Below are 17,758 nucleotides of genomic sequence, written 5' to 3' on the forward strand. Positions count from 1 at the left end.
CTATGGAGTATTGCGAGACAGAGACTGACACACTGCAGCCAAGTGCCAGTCTGCCAATCTATTCATTTGGGTTATTGATAATATACATCAGTCGTAATTTTATTAGAGCTCTTATGTAATTTTAGCAAACATTTTTTATCAGAATTTTACATTTAAAAAAAAAAAAAAAAAAAAAAAAAATACATTTCCTCCCACCACCCACCTCTTTATAGAACTCAAACACTTGTACGTTGGATGGCTCCGTAAAACTCTAAAGGTTACGTTGTGGAACAGTTGTGAGGTGTTACCACTTGCTAACAAAATGAATGGTTTCTGTTTCTCTGTATACCTCACTTATACTAGACATCTGTCAGTCTGGAGGACTGTTTTATCTAGATAAAGCTGTTTCTTCGAGCGGAGAGTTAGGTGTTTGGGTACAAACAATGCCATGTGTGCATATAGTTTGAAATACCACATGATAGATTGGAAATGAAAATGTTTCAAGGAAAACCTGTTTTAAAAGATAACACTCACCTTCCCTGTTTAGGAAACACCATTACATTATTAAAAAAATGATCAAATTACCTGAACAGTAGAGATGTGAGTGGGCAGCATCTCTGGATTCTCCTGGGTCACACACTCATACAGTATAGCTGAGAATAAGGCAACGATCTCCTGTTTCTGTGGAACAGAAACCCAATGAAATAAGCAGATAGTAAAATACACAAGAAAATTAAGAGGAAAACCACAATAACAAAAACAAATACTTCCTGACCTCAGTGTATGAGGTGTATAAGGATGGGTGGAGCAAAATTAGAAACGTCTCCTTATAGTTACTCAGAATAACCAAGTACCGTTCCACACTATATAGTGTAAAGTAGGTACAATACTGCACCGTACCAAAGCCTGCTTTTTACTGTCGGATGCAATCCATTTATTGGCAGTATGACATTATTTTCACTCAACTCACATTCTTCATGTTTTCAGAGGCTTCACAGAAGTACTTTGCAAAGGAAACCAAGGTGGCATCTGACGTGAAGGTCGAAATGGCTTCGGGCTACAGGGGATAGATAAAAAGAGACAAGTGAGATATGAGTGTAAAAAGGTCATGCACCAAAAAGCATTCCCAATCCAACAGAAGCATTGATATGAAATTGTAGCCTACTTCTATTATTGAAGTCTTACCGCCAAACTCCCAAATGTGTTGTTTTTTTTTTTTTTTAAATTTCATGCCTTACATGAAATTAAAAAAATGCCTCACACAAGTCTATGACATTGTGTAATCAGTTTATGGATGAGGAAAATGAAACAATTTCTCAACGAAAACCTGATGATAAAGTTTGCAGGTAACACAGCCTGTCGGTTGCTGTGCTGCACAGTTTAGTTAGTTAACCCTGATAAATAATAAGACATTTAAGCCAGTATTGTGTTTTTAAGCAGGGAACTCTCTTGATAATATGCAACTTCACATTCGGACTCTCCAGCAAACTATTATGAGCTATTTAATACAGTATACTGGCAAATAATCCAATTCCAAAGACTTTATATATAATATATATCGTTATCAGTAGGAACACATGGTCTCTCATAGCTTTCCAGCTTTTCTCATAACTTTTCCTAGGCTTACATACAGAATGTACATGGAATAAACTTAACCACTTTTTCATTCTGTTGCAACTGGAATGTTGGGGAAAAAAAAGCAAACACTAAAATGTTGGTTCTGTGTGAACGAAAGGATTTCATTTAGGAGTCTGTTTGAGTCACCCAGCTCTTGGATGTAAATCCTTGCTCTTGGATGTTAATCCTCAACAATAAAAAGCTAATACGGCACTAAAGTGGACCTAAAACTACAGTAAACATTTATACGTTACAGTCAAACAAGTCTGTTGTTTTATGGTCTCTAACTTGATCTGCAATTTTTAAAAAAAAAATCAGCCACACAGACAGACCTTGAAAGTGCGCCCTTCTGGGTTTCTGTTGTTCACGCTAACAGCCAACATACTTTTCCAACCCCGAGGATCATCCTTGTAGGGCAACTGTCCAGCACGCAGCTTCACATAAAGAACACCATCTCTGGAAAGGATGGATCTGGAGCGGAAAAGACATGGCTCAGCGTCTGCATTTATATACAAACACAAGACGTCAGGCGTCTTACAATACAGCGCTCTGTTTAGACTTACTGCAGATGCTGAGTCCCTTTTGTCAGATCGATGTTCAGTTCCCAGTATCTTGGACCCTTCACTTTAATCTGTGCACACACAAGATTCACTTGTTTTTAATATGAGCAAAACAAAATCTTAATTGCCATATAATATACAATTACATAATTTCAGCTGTAAGACAAATAGACCAATTTTTTAAAATCTGTTTTAAAGGGTTTTAATCTGTGGATGGAGTTAGTCTGATTTAGATGCAGGGATGCAGGCTGCAGTGGTGTAATGTTGCTAAGGAGCATTTTGTGTCTTTTACAGATGCTAACAGTAAAAATAAAAACAATGTAAAACCTAATATTTGAAGACAATGATATATTACTAACCTAAACAGCACATTGTCCAGAAACAAAAACCCTCTACTATTGAACCTGTTTAACCAACCAGTTAACCATTTGATTTTACTTTGATGAATCGATTACGCATTTCTTTTAATTTAGTCCTTTTGGCTGTTACCCGTTTCAGGAGATGAAGTTCAGGGAGCATAGTGGGAGCCATCAATTCCACGGTTGTCTCCTCATACCACTGTGTTTCCTATTAAACACACACAATTGTTTGCTTTTAAGCTTGAAATCCAGTACTCGCTCAGTACATGTCACAGAGTTGTTCATCTACACAGCAACTGTGTGTAATCAGACACAAAGGTGGGGGGTGTCTCGGTAATTGTAGTTAACAGTGTGTTTCCAATCCTCAGGTGGCAGCGGGTAATTTAAAGTCATCCCCCACCATCCCTTCAACTAGCACAATAGAAATGCCAGGACCTTGCAATCTGGTGCATTGCCAAGTCTCCAGAAATAAATTCTCTTTAGTGTTACAATTAACGTAGTAGGTTTTTTTTTTAATTGCTTCACTGAAAACTATGCAGCATATATGTACATGTACTTATGCAGTACCTTGTAGGTGACGTCAAGCAGGGCATAACAGGGTTTCAGAGAGTCCACGTCCACAGGAACGAGCAACCGAGGTTCAGCTGCCAGCACGCAGAGATGACGCAAGGCCTGCAGATGATACCTAAGAGGGAAAAAATAACAGCACACACAAACACGTTTGTCTGAATCTCAACCAGCAAATAAACCACAAACTGGTTCAAGATGTATTAAAGAGCAGCCATATTAAAACTATCCTGAGACAAGCACAATAATATTCTTAATGATGGACATATCACTTAAATACCTTTAAACACACGGAGGTTCAGAGTAAATACAAGTCAATAACACAGGATTCAGCAGAACAGTGAGCGAAGGGAGACTGTGTAGTGTATTTACCTATTATCTGCACTGTGAGCTGGGAAGTGAGGATAAAGAGCACAGAGAAGGGCAGCAATGGCGGAGTTGGACGTGCTGAGTGTGTACCTGTGAACAAAGCCACATGATGCATTATTGTTCCACAAAGTGAAACGGTCCTTCATTGTTTAATGAGTGATCTGAATTTTGTTTTAAAAAAGCTATTTGAGCCCTTTGAATGGCTTTCAGTTAAATATAATAGCTGCACTGATGAATGTGCTTGAGCAGGTTCAGGAGGGGAAAAGAGGCCCTTGTGGCATGTTCATCATTCTCTCTCTATCTCTTTACCCCATCTGAAACCCTTACAAAAGCACAACATTCACAGGCAACAGCTTTACACCTGCATCAGTACCACCGGTTGTAATGTTAGGAGGAGGAGGAGGAGGATAAGGGTTTCTGGGGAATTTCTGCTTTAAGATGCTTCTGCAACTTTCTGTTACACAAGAAACATTATGTAGTCAGTCTTTCCTCACAGGTTTGCAGAAGCAAGTGAGATGAAAAAAAACATGTTCACAGTTAGGTTTGCATAGCAGGAAGTAGTAATTTTCTTGAAATTACTTGAAATATTCAAAACATGTGACTCAAAATGTAACTTAAAATTTAACACTTTAACTCTCAAGCCATCAGTCATATAAACATGATGCGAAACAAAAGAGTAAAAGAGAGCAGAAGTGCTAACATTACTTCATTTATTTAATGCCCTCATCATGGTCTTTTCAATACAAGAATGCTGTATTTGTGAGGATGTTTGTATCAGCTATCATTATAGCTGCGAGATGAACTGACCTGCCTCCTCCAAGAAAGAGCAAGCCCAAGGCCATGTGGTGAGCCATATGGAATCCATAGTTCATCTCCCCGAAAGTACGCTTGTGCAAAAAACGGCAGAGCTGAAGCACCTTTAGGTTCCCTGAGCCGGCCATGACCATGGATGTGGCCAAAAGCACCATACTCAGACATGTCTGCAGGTTATACTGCCCTGACTGTCAGACACATACCACAAAAAACCACTGAGTGACCAGGCAACAAAACAATATCATGAATTGATTTGATATTTGATTTCTCCAACAACTTACAACTGTGGCTGTAGACGTGTTGCTAGTGAGAGACTTCATGAAGTTTCGAGCAAACTTGTACTGTTGGGAAAAATATAAATAGATATACACACATATAAAGTAATAAGAACTGCTCAAAATAGCAAGAAGTACGTCATTAACGACTGAAGGCATTTAACTAAAACTCCAGTGTGGAGCGGTTTCTCTTACCAGGCAGTCAAAGGCATCAGAATTTGCAGATCCAGCAAATCTAAAACCCACAGCCATGCAGGCCCCAGCGATGATATAATCATGAGCTTGTCTGAGCAGAGGAACATGTGGCTTTAGAATGAAAGCTTAAATTCAGGCATGTAATGATGGTAGATTTCTAAATGAAGCCCAAAACTAAAATTGCTGAAAAATGCACTACAATCAAGAAAAAAAAAAACAACCACTTGGACCTACATTTAATGTTACAACATGAACTTACACCAAAGTTTCCATGTTCAGATCCTCAGATACTAGTGCTTCCTCCTGCAGTCCAATGTTTTCTTGAATTATCTACCAACAAACACACTTTCCAGTTAAATATCAGAGTACAGTATAGCTATCTCTCTCACACACACACAAACACACACAGCGTACAATAGGAAAGATGACAATCATGCATTATCATTTACATTAGTATCTGTCTCATCACCTGAGATTACTCAGCAATCACTTGCAGCATTTAAACAAGAGCCCCGTTGTCATTTCTTCCCTCCGTGTGCACATACATCAGTCGGGAAATTATCGCTGATTCATTTAGTTACTTTTGTTCTGTTGGCTAAATTTCTTGTTATTAATGTAACTATCCAAATAGGTGATTAAATCATGAGAAAGGCACTCTGAGCTAGTAAGGTGTTAGATATCTTTCAGCAGACTAGCACGGCTCCTTCGTCAACACGATCTTTGAGGACAGACACCAAGGCAGGGTAAGAAAGCAGCTTATATAAAAAACACAGACATCATTTTGGCTTCTTCCCTCCATCCCTAAACTCTCTCCATCCTGTTTTTTCCTACTGACTTCCAGATTTCACAGACATCCAGTCTTAGCAAATTCCAACATCTTTTTCCGGACCACTTCACAGAGGATACAAGTTCTCACAGCATTCTGCACTAGAAACAAATACTGATTTCTCAAACACATCAGGAAATAACATTCAGGAACAGATGCTGGATGTTTACATCACTGCTCTATAACACACTCTGCAACACATGGAAGTAACCTGTTAGTTGCACAACATTCTTTGGCTTCTTTGGATTGCAGCAAAAAATGGCTTAACACATGTGTCACTTGCAAAACATGCGTTGCAAAATATCTTAGTGACCCTATAACTTCAAAAAGCAAGAGGAAGTTAAGTCGAGTTGATGTGGAACACCTCATGCTCATTTACCACTGAGGCAGTTGGAGTAGGAATGCAATACCGAAGAGGAAAGGGCCTGTGTGTGTACAATGTTTGTGTGCATCAGTGAAATATGTTGATTTTGTACCTGAGGCACATTGCTAGTCACCCATTCCTCATTAGGCAGTATCTCATCCCACATGATGAGGCATCTGGCCAGAGTCTGTAGACACAAAGCAAGAACAGAGATTCAGTCATCCTCCACTCATTGCTTCTGCTGTCATCTTCCCCCTACAGGTTTCTTTCTATACTCTGGTACATGGTACAAATAATATGCATGTCTGAGTCCAATTAAAACTTTAAAAGGTGATGGTCAGCTGTTTGATGAAAAATAGTTACAGTCGAGCCCACAAATTTACATGCACATTTCGCCTTTCCATACACTTCCTGTCTCAAGTCATTTAGGGTATCTACTTAATTAAGGTCATTTCACAAAAAGATTAATTTATTACGGCATTTTATTTGATTACATCATAGTCAAAAGTTGACGTATATAATGACTTTTTTTTTTTTTTTTTTTAATGCACCAGTCCCTTTTTACAACAGACTGAAAATCTATAGCCTGGGTGTATTTAGACTTGAAGAAACTTCAACTGTAACTAAAACAAATAATATAGTATTACATCTTTTAATATAATTCAGGTTGGAATGGGTGGAGAAAGGTGTCGGGAGTTCTGTGTGATAGAAAAATATCAGCGAGAATCAAGGGGAACGTGTACAAGAAAGTGGTGAGACCAGCCATGCTGTATGGTTTAGAGACAGTGTCACTGAGGAAGAGACAGGAGTCAGAGCTGATGATGTTGGGGTTTTCTTTGGGAGTAACACGGGTGGACAGGATTAGGAACGAGTACATCAGAGGGACAGCTCATGTTGGACGTTTGGGGGACAAAGTTAGAGAGGCCAGGTTAAGATGGTTTGGACATGTTCAGAGGAGGGAGAGTGAGTATATTGGTAGGAGAATGTTGGACATGGAGCTGCCAGGCATGAGGCAAAGAGGAAGGCCAAAGAGGAGGTATATGGATGTAATAAATGAGGATATGAAGCTAGTGGGTGCAAGTGTTGAGGATGCAGAAGATAGGGATAGGTGGAGAGAGATAATTCACTGTGGCGACCCCTGAAGGGAAAAGCCGAAAGAAGAAGATATCTTTTAATATAAATCTTTAAGCGATGGTTAAGTTGTAACCAGATATGGAAACATGCTCTGGTGCTCGAAGGTCACGGTAAACTTTAGAAGCATAATCTATCCATCACTCGTTCCTGCTCATTTGTTCTCTTCTTCTCACCCTCAGCAGCAGAAATTCAGGTTTGATGAAATCCAGCAGGAACATGGTGTCTGGGGCTTTCAACCAATCAGCTATAGAGCTGAAAGTGAAAGAGAGAGAGAGAGAGAGAGGTGACATCACACAATCACTGACTGTGAAATACCGAGCACACACTGAGAGACCATGGGGGTCTTCAAAAAGAATTATTTTGAACTAGGGAGAGAAGAACAAGCGAGACAGAAAAAGAAACATTAAAAAAAGACACTTGCCTATTGTTGGTTTTGAGATAGATCATAGCAAGAGCCAAGGTGGCACCAGGGCAGGTCACATCCACATTGATCGTGTCACCTTCCTATAATCAATAATTAACAGTTTTACCGTAGATCAGATTTCCCAAAGGTGACAGATTTATTTCTGTCCTGAATAATTGGGTAATAGTTTATATATATATATATATATATATATATATATATATTTCTCTGTTTTCATGACTGACACCTTTATCTGGTAGCTTGGGGATTTGTGCTTCTCTCGGTTAATGCCGGTGTGCGTTCGCCGGTGTCCTCCCACCATGTACTGGTAAAGCTGCTCCGGTACATTCAGGTCCGTCATGCCGATCAGGTTACTGCCATGCTACAGGTAAAGAGGCTTAGTCGGCATGGGAAAAACACAGCTTTCAGACTCACACACAGATTATACATATGCTCACATAATGCTTTTTATCTGTAACACAATGCTCTGAGAACTTAAAAAGGCACTTGTGTTTGAACTTGTCTACGGCCTTTGATACAAGCAGGAACCTCAAGTTTCATTTACTTAATTATACCACTGGTTATTTAGGGTCCTTGCCTATTTGAGAACATTTTATAACTATCCTGTTAGTGAGAACTATTACTTAAACATTATGGTTTGTTGTAACTGTGCAGTAACAATATTTAGTGAATGACAAAAAAAAAAATGAGATCATAAGATAAGGCATACAAGTACAGGCTCGAAATGCTCGAGGCATGAAAAAAATGATATGAAGCTTTTGGAATCTAAAAGGGAGTGTCTCTAGTGTACAAAACCACACGAGAAGTATTCTTGAAGCATGCGCAGCTTGAAAGATAACATGCAGGAAGGATGTTGTCAGATGACCATGAGAATTGCTAATAGACATAAATGTGCTAATAAACTGGCCTAGCAGGTGACTTCCAAGGAAATGTTGTTTGCATGAAAGAAAACATTCTTAATCTCGCAGCGCTTGCACACTCACCCCAAGGCAAACCATGCCGAGTGCCAGGCCTGCTGCTAGAGAGTAGGACTCTCTGTCTGTGCAGAATTCCATTTCAGGGCCAGGAGGACGGCCTGTGTGAAGACACACACACACACACACACACTTGTTAAGCATGCTCACGTCCAACCCATTAAATGAGCATTGGGCTTGTGTGATATTGATTTCTCCCTGCTTGTGATTTACCATTATAAAAAATTAACGATTTAATTGTCCAAAACAGTCCGAGTAAAAAAAGACAGGAAGCAAGCATTTCCAATTTGGAACTCAGGTGGATAGTGGAATATTTAATTGAAAAAAAAACAAGAAAAAAAAACAAGAAAAAAAACAGGGCTGGACACATGGCTGACATTTTCATTGCTGATCTATTACTGCTTAAACTGTTTAAATGCACCTGAGATCTGACTGGCGCCGCAGAGAAATAAAAAGTGCCATTTTTGGTCATTTGTGGCCAGATTTTTTCGGTGGCATTGAAGATACTGCAATGTATATACTCGTCAAAGTCAAATCTATATTCAATTTTATTCTACATTTTATTTTACATTAATAAACTTTACAATGTAGATTGTATAGAGATGATTATAATCATTATATCACACAAGCTTACTGAGCATGCATGCACACACACACTTGCCTCTCTCATCCAGCCTTTATAGTGACCTTATTCCATCACTATCATCTAAACACCCACATATAAACACCTATGAGCACTCCTGTTTCTCACCTACAGCATTTAAACAGAGCCCCTCTGTGACCATCATCACCCACACACACACATCCATACATTCATGCACAGTGATCCCATTCTGTACTGACCTATCTCTGCAAGCAGCACCTCAGCATTGTGGCGGTGTCCAGTACCCTGGTACACAAGGCCGATGCCCACCACTGCTGCTACCTGCACGCTGTGTGGCACATCCAGCTCTGTGGAAGTGGGTGGAAGCAGGGCGGGTATATGGATGCTCAGCAGGCGTGTGATTGACATGGCCATAGTGCCCAGCTTAGCTGCTGAAACACCCAACAAGAGCCCTATGCTTGTCATGTCATGGTTCTGAGGAAAAAAGTGGAAAAAATCTCAAACATTGGTATTTGTTGTTAATTATCAAATTCAAACATTTATAAAGGTTCAGTTAATGCAAATGTTCAAACTCTGGACTGTTACACTCACTGGCCAATAAAATAGGAACACCCAACTATCTACTCATTCATGCAATTATCCAATCAGCCAAGAATGTGGCAGAAGTGAACTTTATAAAATATTCATGCAGATCAACAATGTCAATTAAGGTTCGCACTGAACATCAGAATGGGGACCGATGTCATCTCAGTGACTCTGACCAGGCACTGATTTTCTTCAACTGCCCAATATCGGTGAGCCTGTACACTGTAGCCTTAAGATTCCTATTCTCAGCAGGAGTAGAACCCAATGTTTCCTTCTGTGTCGCGCGTTTTGAGATGCTTTTACGCTCACCACAGCTGTCAAGAGTGGAAAGATTTACTGTAACTTTCCTACCAGCTCAAACCAGTTCTCTCTGGCCATTCTTTCCTGACCTCTCTCATCAAAAAGACATTTCCGCCCACATAACTGACTCTCACTCGACAAATTTTGTTATGCACTCTCGAGAATGTTGTGTGTGAAAGTCCCAGGAGATCAGCAATTCCTGAAATACTGAAACCAGCCTACGTGGCACAAACTACCATACTATGGTCAAAGTCAATCTGATTATAAATATTGAACATTCTGATGACTGCATTAACAGAAGCTCTTGCGATGCTGCCACATGATTAGGTGATAGGATAAATACATAAAATGCACAGGTGTACAGCTACCTCTAATGAAGTGACCAGAGTATAGGTCAGGTAAGTCCTAGGCCCCACCCCCCCTAGCCTGGATTCATCAGAAATGAGTATTATTCTATATATAGATATATAGAATACCTCAGAACTAGGATATGCTGATGTGTGATTTACAAATCAAATGTAAATGATCCAAAGACAAGTATACATAACAGACGGTTCTTCATTCATTAATTCACTTTTCAAATGAATGTGTGTAAAACAGGATGTTTTTCGCGGGCTTCTCGTAATTGAGTACTATGATATTCTAGAAAGCCTAGCCTGCCATTCTCGATGTGGTAAAGGGCCAGTGTAAATACGCATGTAAAGATGAAGCCATAGATTGTATATATGCATTGTAACCACCGAAAGTAGTGATAGAGCCTAGCCTGACTGGAAATGAGAAAGCTATGCAGCGTCATAGTGAAACTGTGCTTTAGGTTCGTCTTTCATGTGAGAAAAACAACAGGATGAGAGCAGAAGTAAGAAAAAGACAATTAGAGCGTGTAACTCCAAAACTGGAGAGAATTACACTGAGACTAAGGAAAGACAGATTGAAATGTCAAACCGTAAAAGCAATACAGCAAGCACAGCATGAAACTGAGCGGGGCCAGCTACTATTAATACTGCCTTTTTAACAGGGAAGCCATTTTTCAGCTCCTCTTCAATCCATTTGTGTTTATACGGGAAACTTTACATGTCTTTTACAATAGCTTTTAAATCTGCACAGCATAAATCTAAAAAGAAAGGATGGAAATTAGTCATCCTGCTGGCCTACAGCAATCATTATCTTTGTCTATGATCCGAAAAAGGTTCTTTTTTGTTAGCTGTAACAGAAAAACTAACCAATTTGGACCAAGGATTTAAAAAGTCTAATAATAATAAAAATAATAAATATTACTAATAAGAAATAAATATCAGGGATTAAAACAAGTGCCATCTGACCTGTAAAAGTCAACTGAAAACAATGCTGTGTAGACACACTCAGTGGCCACTTTATTAGATATCTAGAATAGAATACCTTCTATTTACTCTTACAGATTATGAGGTAAACCTATAAATTGCCCTTTGGTTCCTATAAATTAGGGGTGGATAAATCACAAGTCCAGGTACTCAGGTGAAGCAGAATGCATATAAGTTTTTCATTCATGTTTACCTGGCAGAGAAAACACCACAACTCATTAAAAATGCTGTCTAAAAGGTTTCGGCCTTAGTGTTGAGGAGTAAAATACAATGTTTCATCACGAGAGATGTTATCAGGACAGCAATACTGTGGTTGCATAAAATCACCCATCACAGTGATTCAAGTACTCACCATATTTTTTAGTTAAATTATGTTAACCTAATTATCCTCTCACTTGCTTGGTAATAAATTCATGATTTTTCTATCCGTTACATATAGTTTGTTCCTTCCCTATACCTGGTCTCTCTATAGATGAAGAGCCACCAGATATTACATGGGTGGTGCCCCATTCTTAACAGTGACACTAACGTGGTAGTGGTAGCTGGTAGACTTGCACATGTGCCATGTCATTACTACTGTACTCTGTTAATAATATCTGGTTAGCAGCGGTCCTGCTGTGGTGACTTTTAATTGATGAATAAAGTAGAAGGGAGCTAATAAATGTGCATAAGGATAAATTTACCTTTGAATGCAAAGTGCAACTATACTACAGTAAGTAATAGCCAGTAATAGCCAGTGAGTGTATGTAAGTGCTTGGGCTAAAAATATCCACTACTACTTTTACAAAGAGTTTTCTCAAACTTGGGTAAATGGGTAATATTAAAAATATAAAACATCAGGACTAAGAACAAAAGAAAGAAAATGGGGGCATAACGTTCACTGTGTCTGTGAAATTCAACAAATGTTCAATTTCAAGAACCCTAACAATAACCATAAATAAGGTAATCACAATGTCTGGATTTTTAGAAGATTTGACTCTCTGCTGGTATAGTAATAACTGCCGTAGAGATATAGATCCTAGAGTCGTTCCATTAATAAGTCGTTTACCTTAGTTAGATAGTCGTGGATGTTAAGTGTGGCAAGTTTGGTGAGGTGGCCGTTAAGGCCAAGCGCCATTAGAAAGCCAGCATACTCGTTGGTTAGATCAGAGTTCTTGGGTTTGTTGTAGGCGATCCAGGCTGATTCAACACCTGATGCCGGTGCAATCTTCAAGCCTGCTGCTACACCGTTGTGAAAGCTGGGCCAGTTTGCCATGTTGGGAGGGACATCAACATTGCCACTGTTCAGGTCCACGGTGGTGTTCCTGGGTGGAGCTCGTCCTGCCAGATAAAGGGGAAAAAACGTTTTCAAACTTAAATATAGCTGCGTTCAAATCAACTAACTAAAATATCAGAACAGTGACCTGGGAAAGATGTTCACACATTTTCATTTTTTGTAATTATTATCTTTAAAAAAAAAATAAAAAATGATGACCAGATTTGGTCTGTCACTATGATTGACAGAGGTGCAGAGTAGTGCCAAGCCTCCCAGCAACAGATGTGGCATCGATAGGAGCCAAGGGAGTAAAAGTGGACATGCTTTCTAGGAGGGAGGCTTGGCATTAGTGATAAATTTAATCTGATGTCGCAGGAAAAGGATGAACATGCAAACATTTTCCCTCAACTGTATCTAAATGTTTTTAGTCATGTATAAATTAACCATCAGCACAGGCATGAGCGATACATCTTGCGCCACTATTTTCGGGATAGTAAAAATAGGAAAATTCTGAACTGAAACCAGAAGTTGTCTTTTTTCCCCTTTGCAGTTCTAGTGCTACCTCATTCAACTTATTTTGTTGGACCAGAAAATGAGAGCAGATGTTTGGTCTTAGAGAACTGTTTTCTAATGGTGTGGCTCTGTTAAACCACATGACAGAGGAAGAGGGTTATTATCTATGAACATCAAAGCAGAAAGTATGCCTGCTAAAGCAAGATTCAAACACGAGTAGCCAGAATGCCCTTAGTATAGCAGCAGTTTTGAACCTTAAGGGTGAATTTTATGCACACATACAATACTCTACTATTCATGTCCCACTGTATTTATTTACTCATTCATTCATTCATTCATTCACTCTATTTATTCATCTTCAGTATATTCTTATATTTTTTAAAATATTTTTTACATTTATATTTTACATTTTTATAATGTAAAATTTACACTCCCTGCTGCTGGTCTCTAAGAGCTACCAACTAAATTTCATTGTATCACTACAATGACAATAAAGACTCTTTACCTTTACTAGAATAAATGTGTTTTGCCAGCCTTAAGCATTTCACATGAATGCCTCATGTGACTTCCATTCCACAAGATCCTAGTTCTGATATATATCTCACTATTAATATAAGAACAAAGCATTTTGTTTTGTGCCTGGGCATACCAGTCAAGTTGAGTTTGGGCACAGGTAGGGGCTCAGTTGGCACGGGATGGTGTGAAAACAGTGTGAAGAGTCCTCGACCCACAGGGAGAGCCATGGTGCGCTGGCACAGCTGGAGAAGCCTGGCAACACACACAGGACAGTGGTACAGTTTAACTGCATATTTGGCAAGTGAAATGGAAGCGTAAGTAAAAGAAAGACAGAAATGGTCAACACGTGGTTATCATTCATATTCTAAACCTGGTTCGCAACAGTTAAACATTGTTATCCAGTGTACTACATATCTCTCCTGTTGTATCCCCCAGGTACTATTAATTCTATAATAATAAAAATAATCTATAACGATGTAGAATCATTACAGTACATGTACACGAAAGGGTGGGTTCTCTTACTTGTTCTCCTTCTCCTCAATATACTCATGGTCGCTGACCTCTGGCAGGTGGGGCACATTGACCCGCACAGGTCTGGAGCTTTGGAGCAGACGGCGAACCTCTTGTACACGCAGGTCACGACTCCAGATCAGCCCCGTCACCTCTGGGTGAAGATCGGTCATACCATCCTCTTCCTCATCTGCCTCAGTTGTTATGGGTGATTCTAGTGGCTCATTTAGTGCTACCATCTTACACACACACACACACACACACACACACACAACAAGGAAGAAACAAAAGGCTGTTCATAAAATTGACCATCTCTCTACACACATAATATTTTTTTAATCAAAGGGAAAATCTTGGCAAAAAGTATAAACCCTGTGTGTGTGGGTTTTGGAAATTCTTGATCTTTCGTGATCGATACCTTACAACAAGTGAGACATCATGAATGCTTTGTAAGCTTTTTCTGGACCACGGCTTCAGCAGTCAGAATCTTATATAGATACAGATGATCTTTATTTGGGATTAAGAATTATTTAATAGATGTATGATAATTACTTTTGAAAATGAGATTTAACGTGAGTGGTTCAATTTAAACATATCCAATTATTAAAGTGTGCAAACTTCATGCAACCAGGTTATTGCAAGTTAAATTATTATTTTTTTTTTTTTTCACTTTTCATTTTTTTATGTTGTAATTTCACACAACGTGATTTATCATTCACTTTTCACATTCCAAAAACCTACCATTTTATCTTGGTTATAGTTTTTGTTTTTTTACATAAAGCAAGTTACAGCTCATTTTATCAGGGCGGAACATCACATCGTAGATTTGCACCGGGTTTACAAGCAATTCTCACCCTTTCTAATGTGACCGTGCTGTTGCCATTTGATGCTGATTAACAGCATCTAGTAATGCAGCATCTAGGTTTCAGTTTTAAAATCTTAGTAATGCAGTGACGAACAGGATTATTAACACCATCAGTAAACGTTGTTTGTTTTAAAAGGCACACATTAACTATCTTAGTTTAATCTAATGGACAATATGAAAGAAATCAATGTCCAAAACTTGCATTTTATTAGGTAGGGTATATTGTTTAGATTATGGTTATTATGGTTAACAGATTATTCTTGGTTAGACACTAGTCACCATCATGGGGATGTACACTAAAAATTGAGGTAAAGAAATGTAAGTAGATGGTAAAATTAACTATGCATTGTTTAAGATATGCTGGAAAACCCTTTTTTTTTATTTTGCTTTAATTTACACCTTTTGAAACGACTTTGTATGAAGTGTACTAGACCTGGATCTAGTATAGATTATGATTATTTCTTTTTAATATTAATAGTCAGCTAACAACAGAGAAAGCTGTAATAGAAGTATCTATGATACAGGAACTAAGACAGGCTTGTACACTAAGAATATTCATGGTCTTAGTCTCCCATCTCCCGCCTTCACGCTCAACCATCTTTTTCAAAAACATATTTGAAAGATCTCTACTCTTGCTGATGCATTTCTGGAATTGCACTGAAGCCTAACACCTGACGTGTTTCTGAATCATTTTTAGACCCCGGTCTGACTTGCATCAAATGCAGCAGAAAAGTGGCAATGTTCAATCAAAACACGTTGGTTAAAAACCAGACAAAAAGACTGATATTAAACCACAGTGGAGCTTTTTATTAAACAAATGAAAATAGAAATGTTAGTTAGTTTAGTGCTAGTGTTTTATCCATTCAATTTTGTTTGTTTTAGTACATTTAATACAAACAAAAAGCTACATGCTACTTTGTTATATATTGTGTATAATTCTATAATTAATATATTTAATAGCCAACTGCAAGCCAGATGGATGCACAAGCACAGTCTCTAGACTTCTTGTGGTGCTCAACAAATAACAGCTTGAAAATCTACATGAGTTATATATCAAAGTTTAAAAAACAATGCCACCATCAGGACAGATAAAGGCCAACAAGGCAGAAATGCTGGCACTGTTTTCAAATCAGTGGTGCACCCGAGCGAACCCGAGATACCTGCACGGCAATGCTTTACCTAGAAATAATATTGCCATGTTTCACTTATGCGCAATACAACGCCTACAACTAACAGTTTGAGTGTTAACAGCTAAGTACATGACTAAGGACATGACTCAGTTATGAAGCTCAGAGACTTGAGACTTGACTCGGCAAAAACTGACTTGTGAACGTCCCTGGTGTATATAGTGCCCTGCGCAACCTACTTAGCCACTACGTAGGTAGCTGGAAGCTATTTTTAGGCTGCTTACCGGTTTTCCTTTGGCCAGGGAAACCTTGTGAATCTGCTTGGTTAAATCCTGTCGTCCAATCAGAGCACAAACCTCTTCAGACCAATCAGAGCAGGGATGCTCTCTACACTGGATGATGGCATCTCGGATCGGCAGAGCCACACCGAAAGGCACAGACTCAAGATCCTTCAACATAAAGCCTGAAAACAAAAGTCGAAAGCTTAGATAGATAGCAGCACTGTGTGTACCGATAAGAAACAGTCTGTGATCAGCCTCGAAGCCTGTAGCTAGATATCAATTAATTGTAATTATATACAAGGCATTTATAGTATTGGGTTTTTAAAAAAAAAAGATCACAGTATGACATGAATGTACAGTTGAACTATGAATGTCAAACACACCTTCAGAGGTCAACCACACCACTAGGTTCTCTGCAAGACAACCTGCTGGAGAACTCTGCTTTACACTGCTCTGCCTATAACCACAAACACACACACACAAACATGAAACACAGAGCCTGAAAATTAAAGGGCTTCTGAAGCCAAATTTAGACATTCTGTACAATTATAGCTCTAACGATTACACATTTTACCCTTTCAGAGAGATCATCTGACAATTACCTTTGTAGAGCAGGCTCAGTGAAGCCTTTCTTTTGCCCTGAAAAAAAAGATGGAATGTATCAAATGTTTTATGGATGGAATAAAAGTGTCGAACACAAACACAGTCAACTATTGTTGTTTAATTAACGTTAGTCTCATACAAGCAACCTTTGATCTATGATGTAAAACACAAAGGAGAAATTTGTATAAGGAATGGGGAAGTACACACACACCCCCACCACACACACCCATTTAGAAGAGTAACAGCTCACCTGCAGAGAGCCGGGACAGGTACTTAGACACATTAGATGAAGCAGCATTTTCATCTCCCACTACATATAGAGCGTAACTCTGCCAGAAAGAGAGAGAGATGGAGAGAGAGAGAGAGAAAGAAAGAAAGAGAGAGAGAAAGAAAGAGAAAGAAGGGGAGACAGATGGAGAGAAAAAAAGTGAACAAATGTGCAAATGACTGTCATTAACAGCGGGACAGCACCCGTGTGGTTTCGGTTTTCTGCTGCAATGACATTAAAAGTCATTCTGGTTATGTTAGCGAGAAATAGCATATATGCACTGCTTCTAACCAAGACTGGAGTCATCAACCACATTACTGTATATACTAACCACAGAATAGGAGGGAATGCTATATGACTGAATGTCATATCGGTTAAAGAAGAGGAGAAAACTCAACCAAAGTGGATCAGAACATTTCTTCCTTTAATTCATTTAAGTGAGTGGTTTATTCAAAGAGATCGAATGGACACTAATCTTTGCTCAGACCAGACAGAGGGTTAAATGGAGTTTACAGAGAGATACTGGGGTACACATAGT

At 38.9% G+C, this 17,758-nt stretch overlaps 1 protein-coding gene across 2 annotated transcripts in view; it reads right to left on the minus strand.

The window, feature by feature from the left end:
• The window catches only part of anapc1 (anaphase promoting complex subunit 1), a 40,203-nt gene that overhangs the window by 2,872 nt on the left and 19,573 nt on the right, over window positions 1-17,758 (minus strand). For both annotated transcript variants that reach the window (XM_058386155.1, XM_058386154.1), the window contains exons 22-45: window positions 17,203-17,281; window positions 16,952-16,988; window positions 16,733-16,806; window positions 16,353-16,531; window positions 14,089-14,315; window positions 13,700-13,818; window positions 12,331-12,602; window positions 9,300-9,534; window positions 8,466-8,557; window positions 7,709-7,843; window positions 7,480-7,562; window positions 7,232-7,310; window positions 6,037-6,111; window positions 4,994-5,064; window positions 4,735-4,825; window positions 4,546-4,605; window positions 4,259-4,452; window positions 3,455-3,541; window positions 3,083-3,200; window positions 2,646-2,723; window positions 2,160-2,227; window positions 1,929-2,067; window positions 950-1,036; window positions 565-660 (exon numbers count right to left, since the gene is read on the minus strand). In XM_058386155.1, the coding sequence (XP_058242138.1) occupies window positions 565-660; window positions 950-1,036; window positions 1,929-2,067; window positions 2,160-2,227; window positions 2,646-2,723; window positions 3,083-3,200; window positions 3,455-3,541; window positions 4,259-4,452; window positions 4,546-4,605; window positions 4,735-4,825; window positions 4,994-5,064; window positions 6,037-6,111; window positions 7,232-7,310; window positions 7,480-7,562; window positions 7,709-7,843; window positions 8,466-8,557; window positions 9,300-9,534; window positions 12,331-12,602; window positions 13,700-13,818; window positions 14,089-14,315; window positions 16,353-16,531; window positions 16,733-16,806; window positions 16,952-16,988; window positions 17,203-17,281 (2,775 nt within the window). The remainder of the gene's footprint in view (window positions 1-564; window positions 661-949; window positions 1,037-1,928; window positions 2,068-2,159; window positions 2,228-2,645; window positions 2,724-3,082; window positions 3,201-3,454; window positions 3,542-4,258; window positions 4,453-4,545; window positions 4,606-4,734; window positions 4,826-4,993; window positions 5,065-6,036; window positions 6,112-7,231; window positions 7,311-7,479; window positions 7,563-7,708; window positions 7,844-8,465; window positions 8,558-9,299; window positions 9,535-12,330; window positions 12,603-13,699; window positions 13,819-14,088; window positions 14,316-16,352; window positions 16,532-16,732; window positions 16,807-16,951; window positions 16,989-17,202; window positions 17,282-17,758) is intronic.

The sequence above is a fragment of the Hemibagrus wyckioides genome, linkage group LG03, assembly GCF_019097595.1.
Source record: "Hemibagrus wyckioides isolate EC202008001 linkage group LG03, SWU_Hwy_1.0, whole genome shotgun sequence".
In the NCBI taxonomy this organism is placed as follows: domain Eukaryota; kingdom Metazoa; phylum Chordata; class Actinopteri; order Siluriformes; family Bagridae; genus Hemibagrus; species Hemibagrus wyckioides.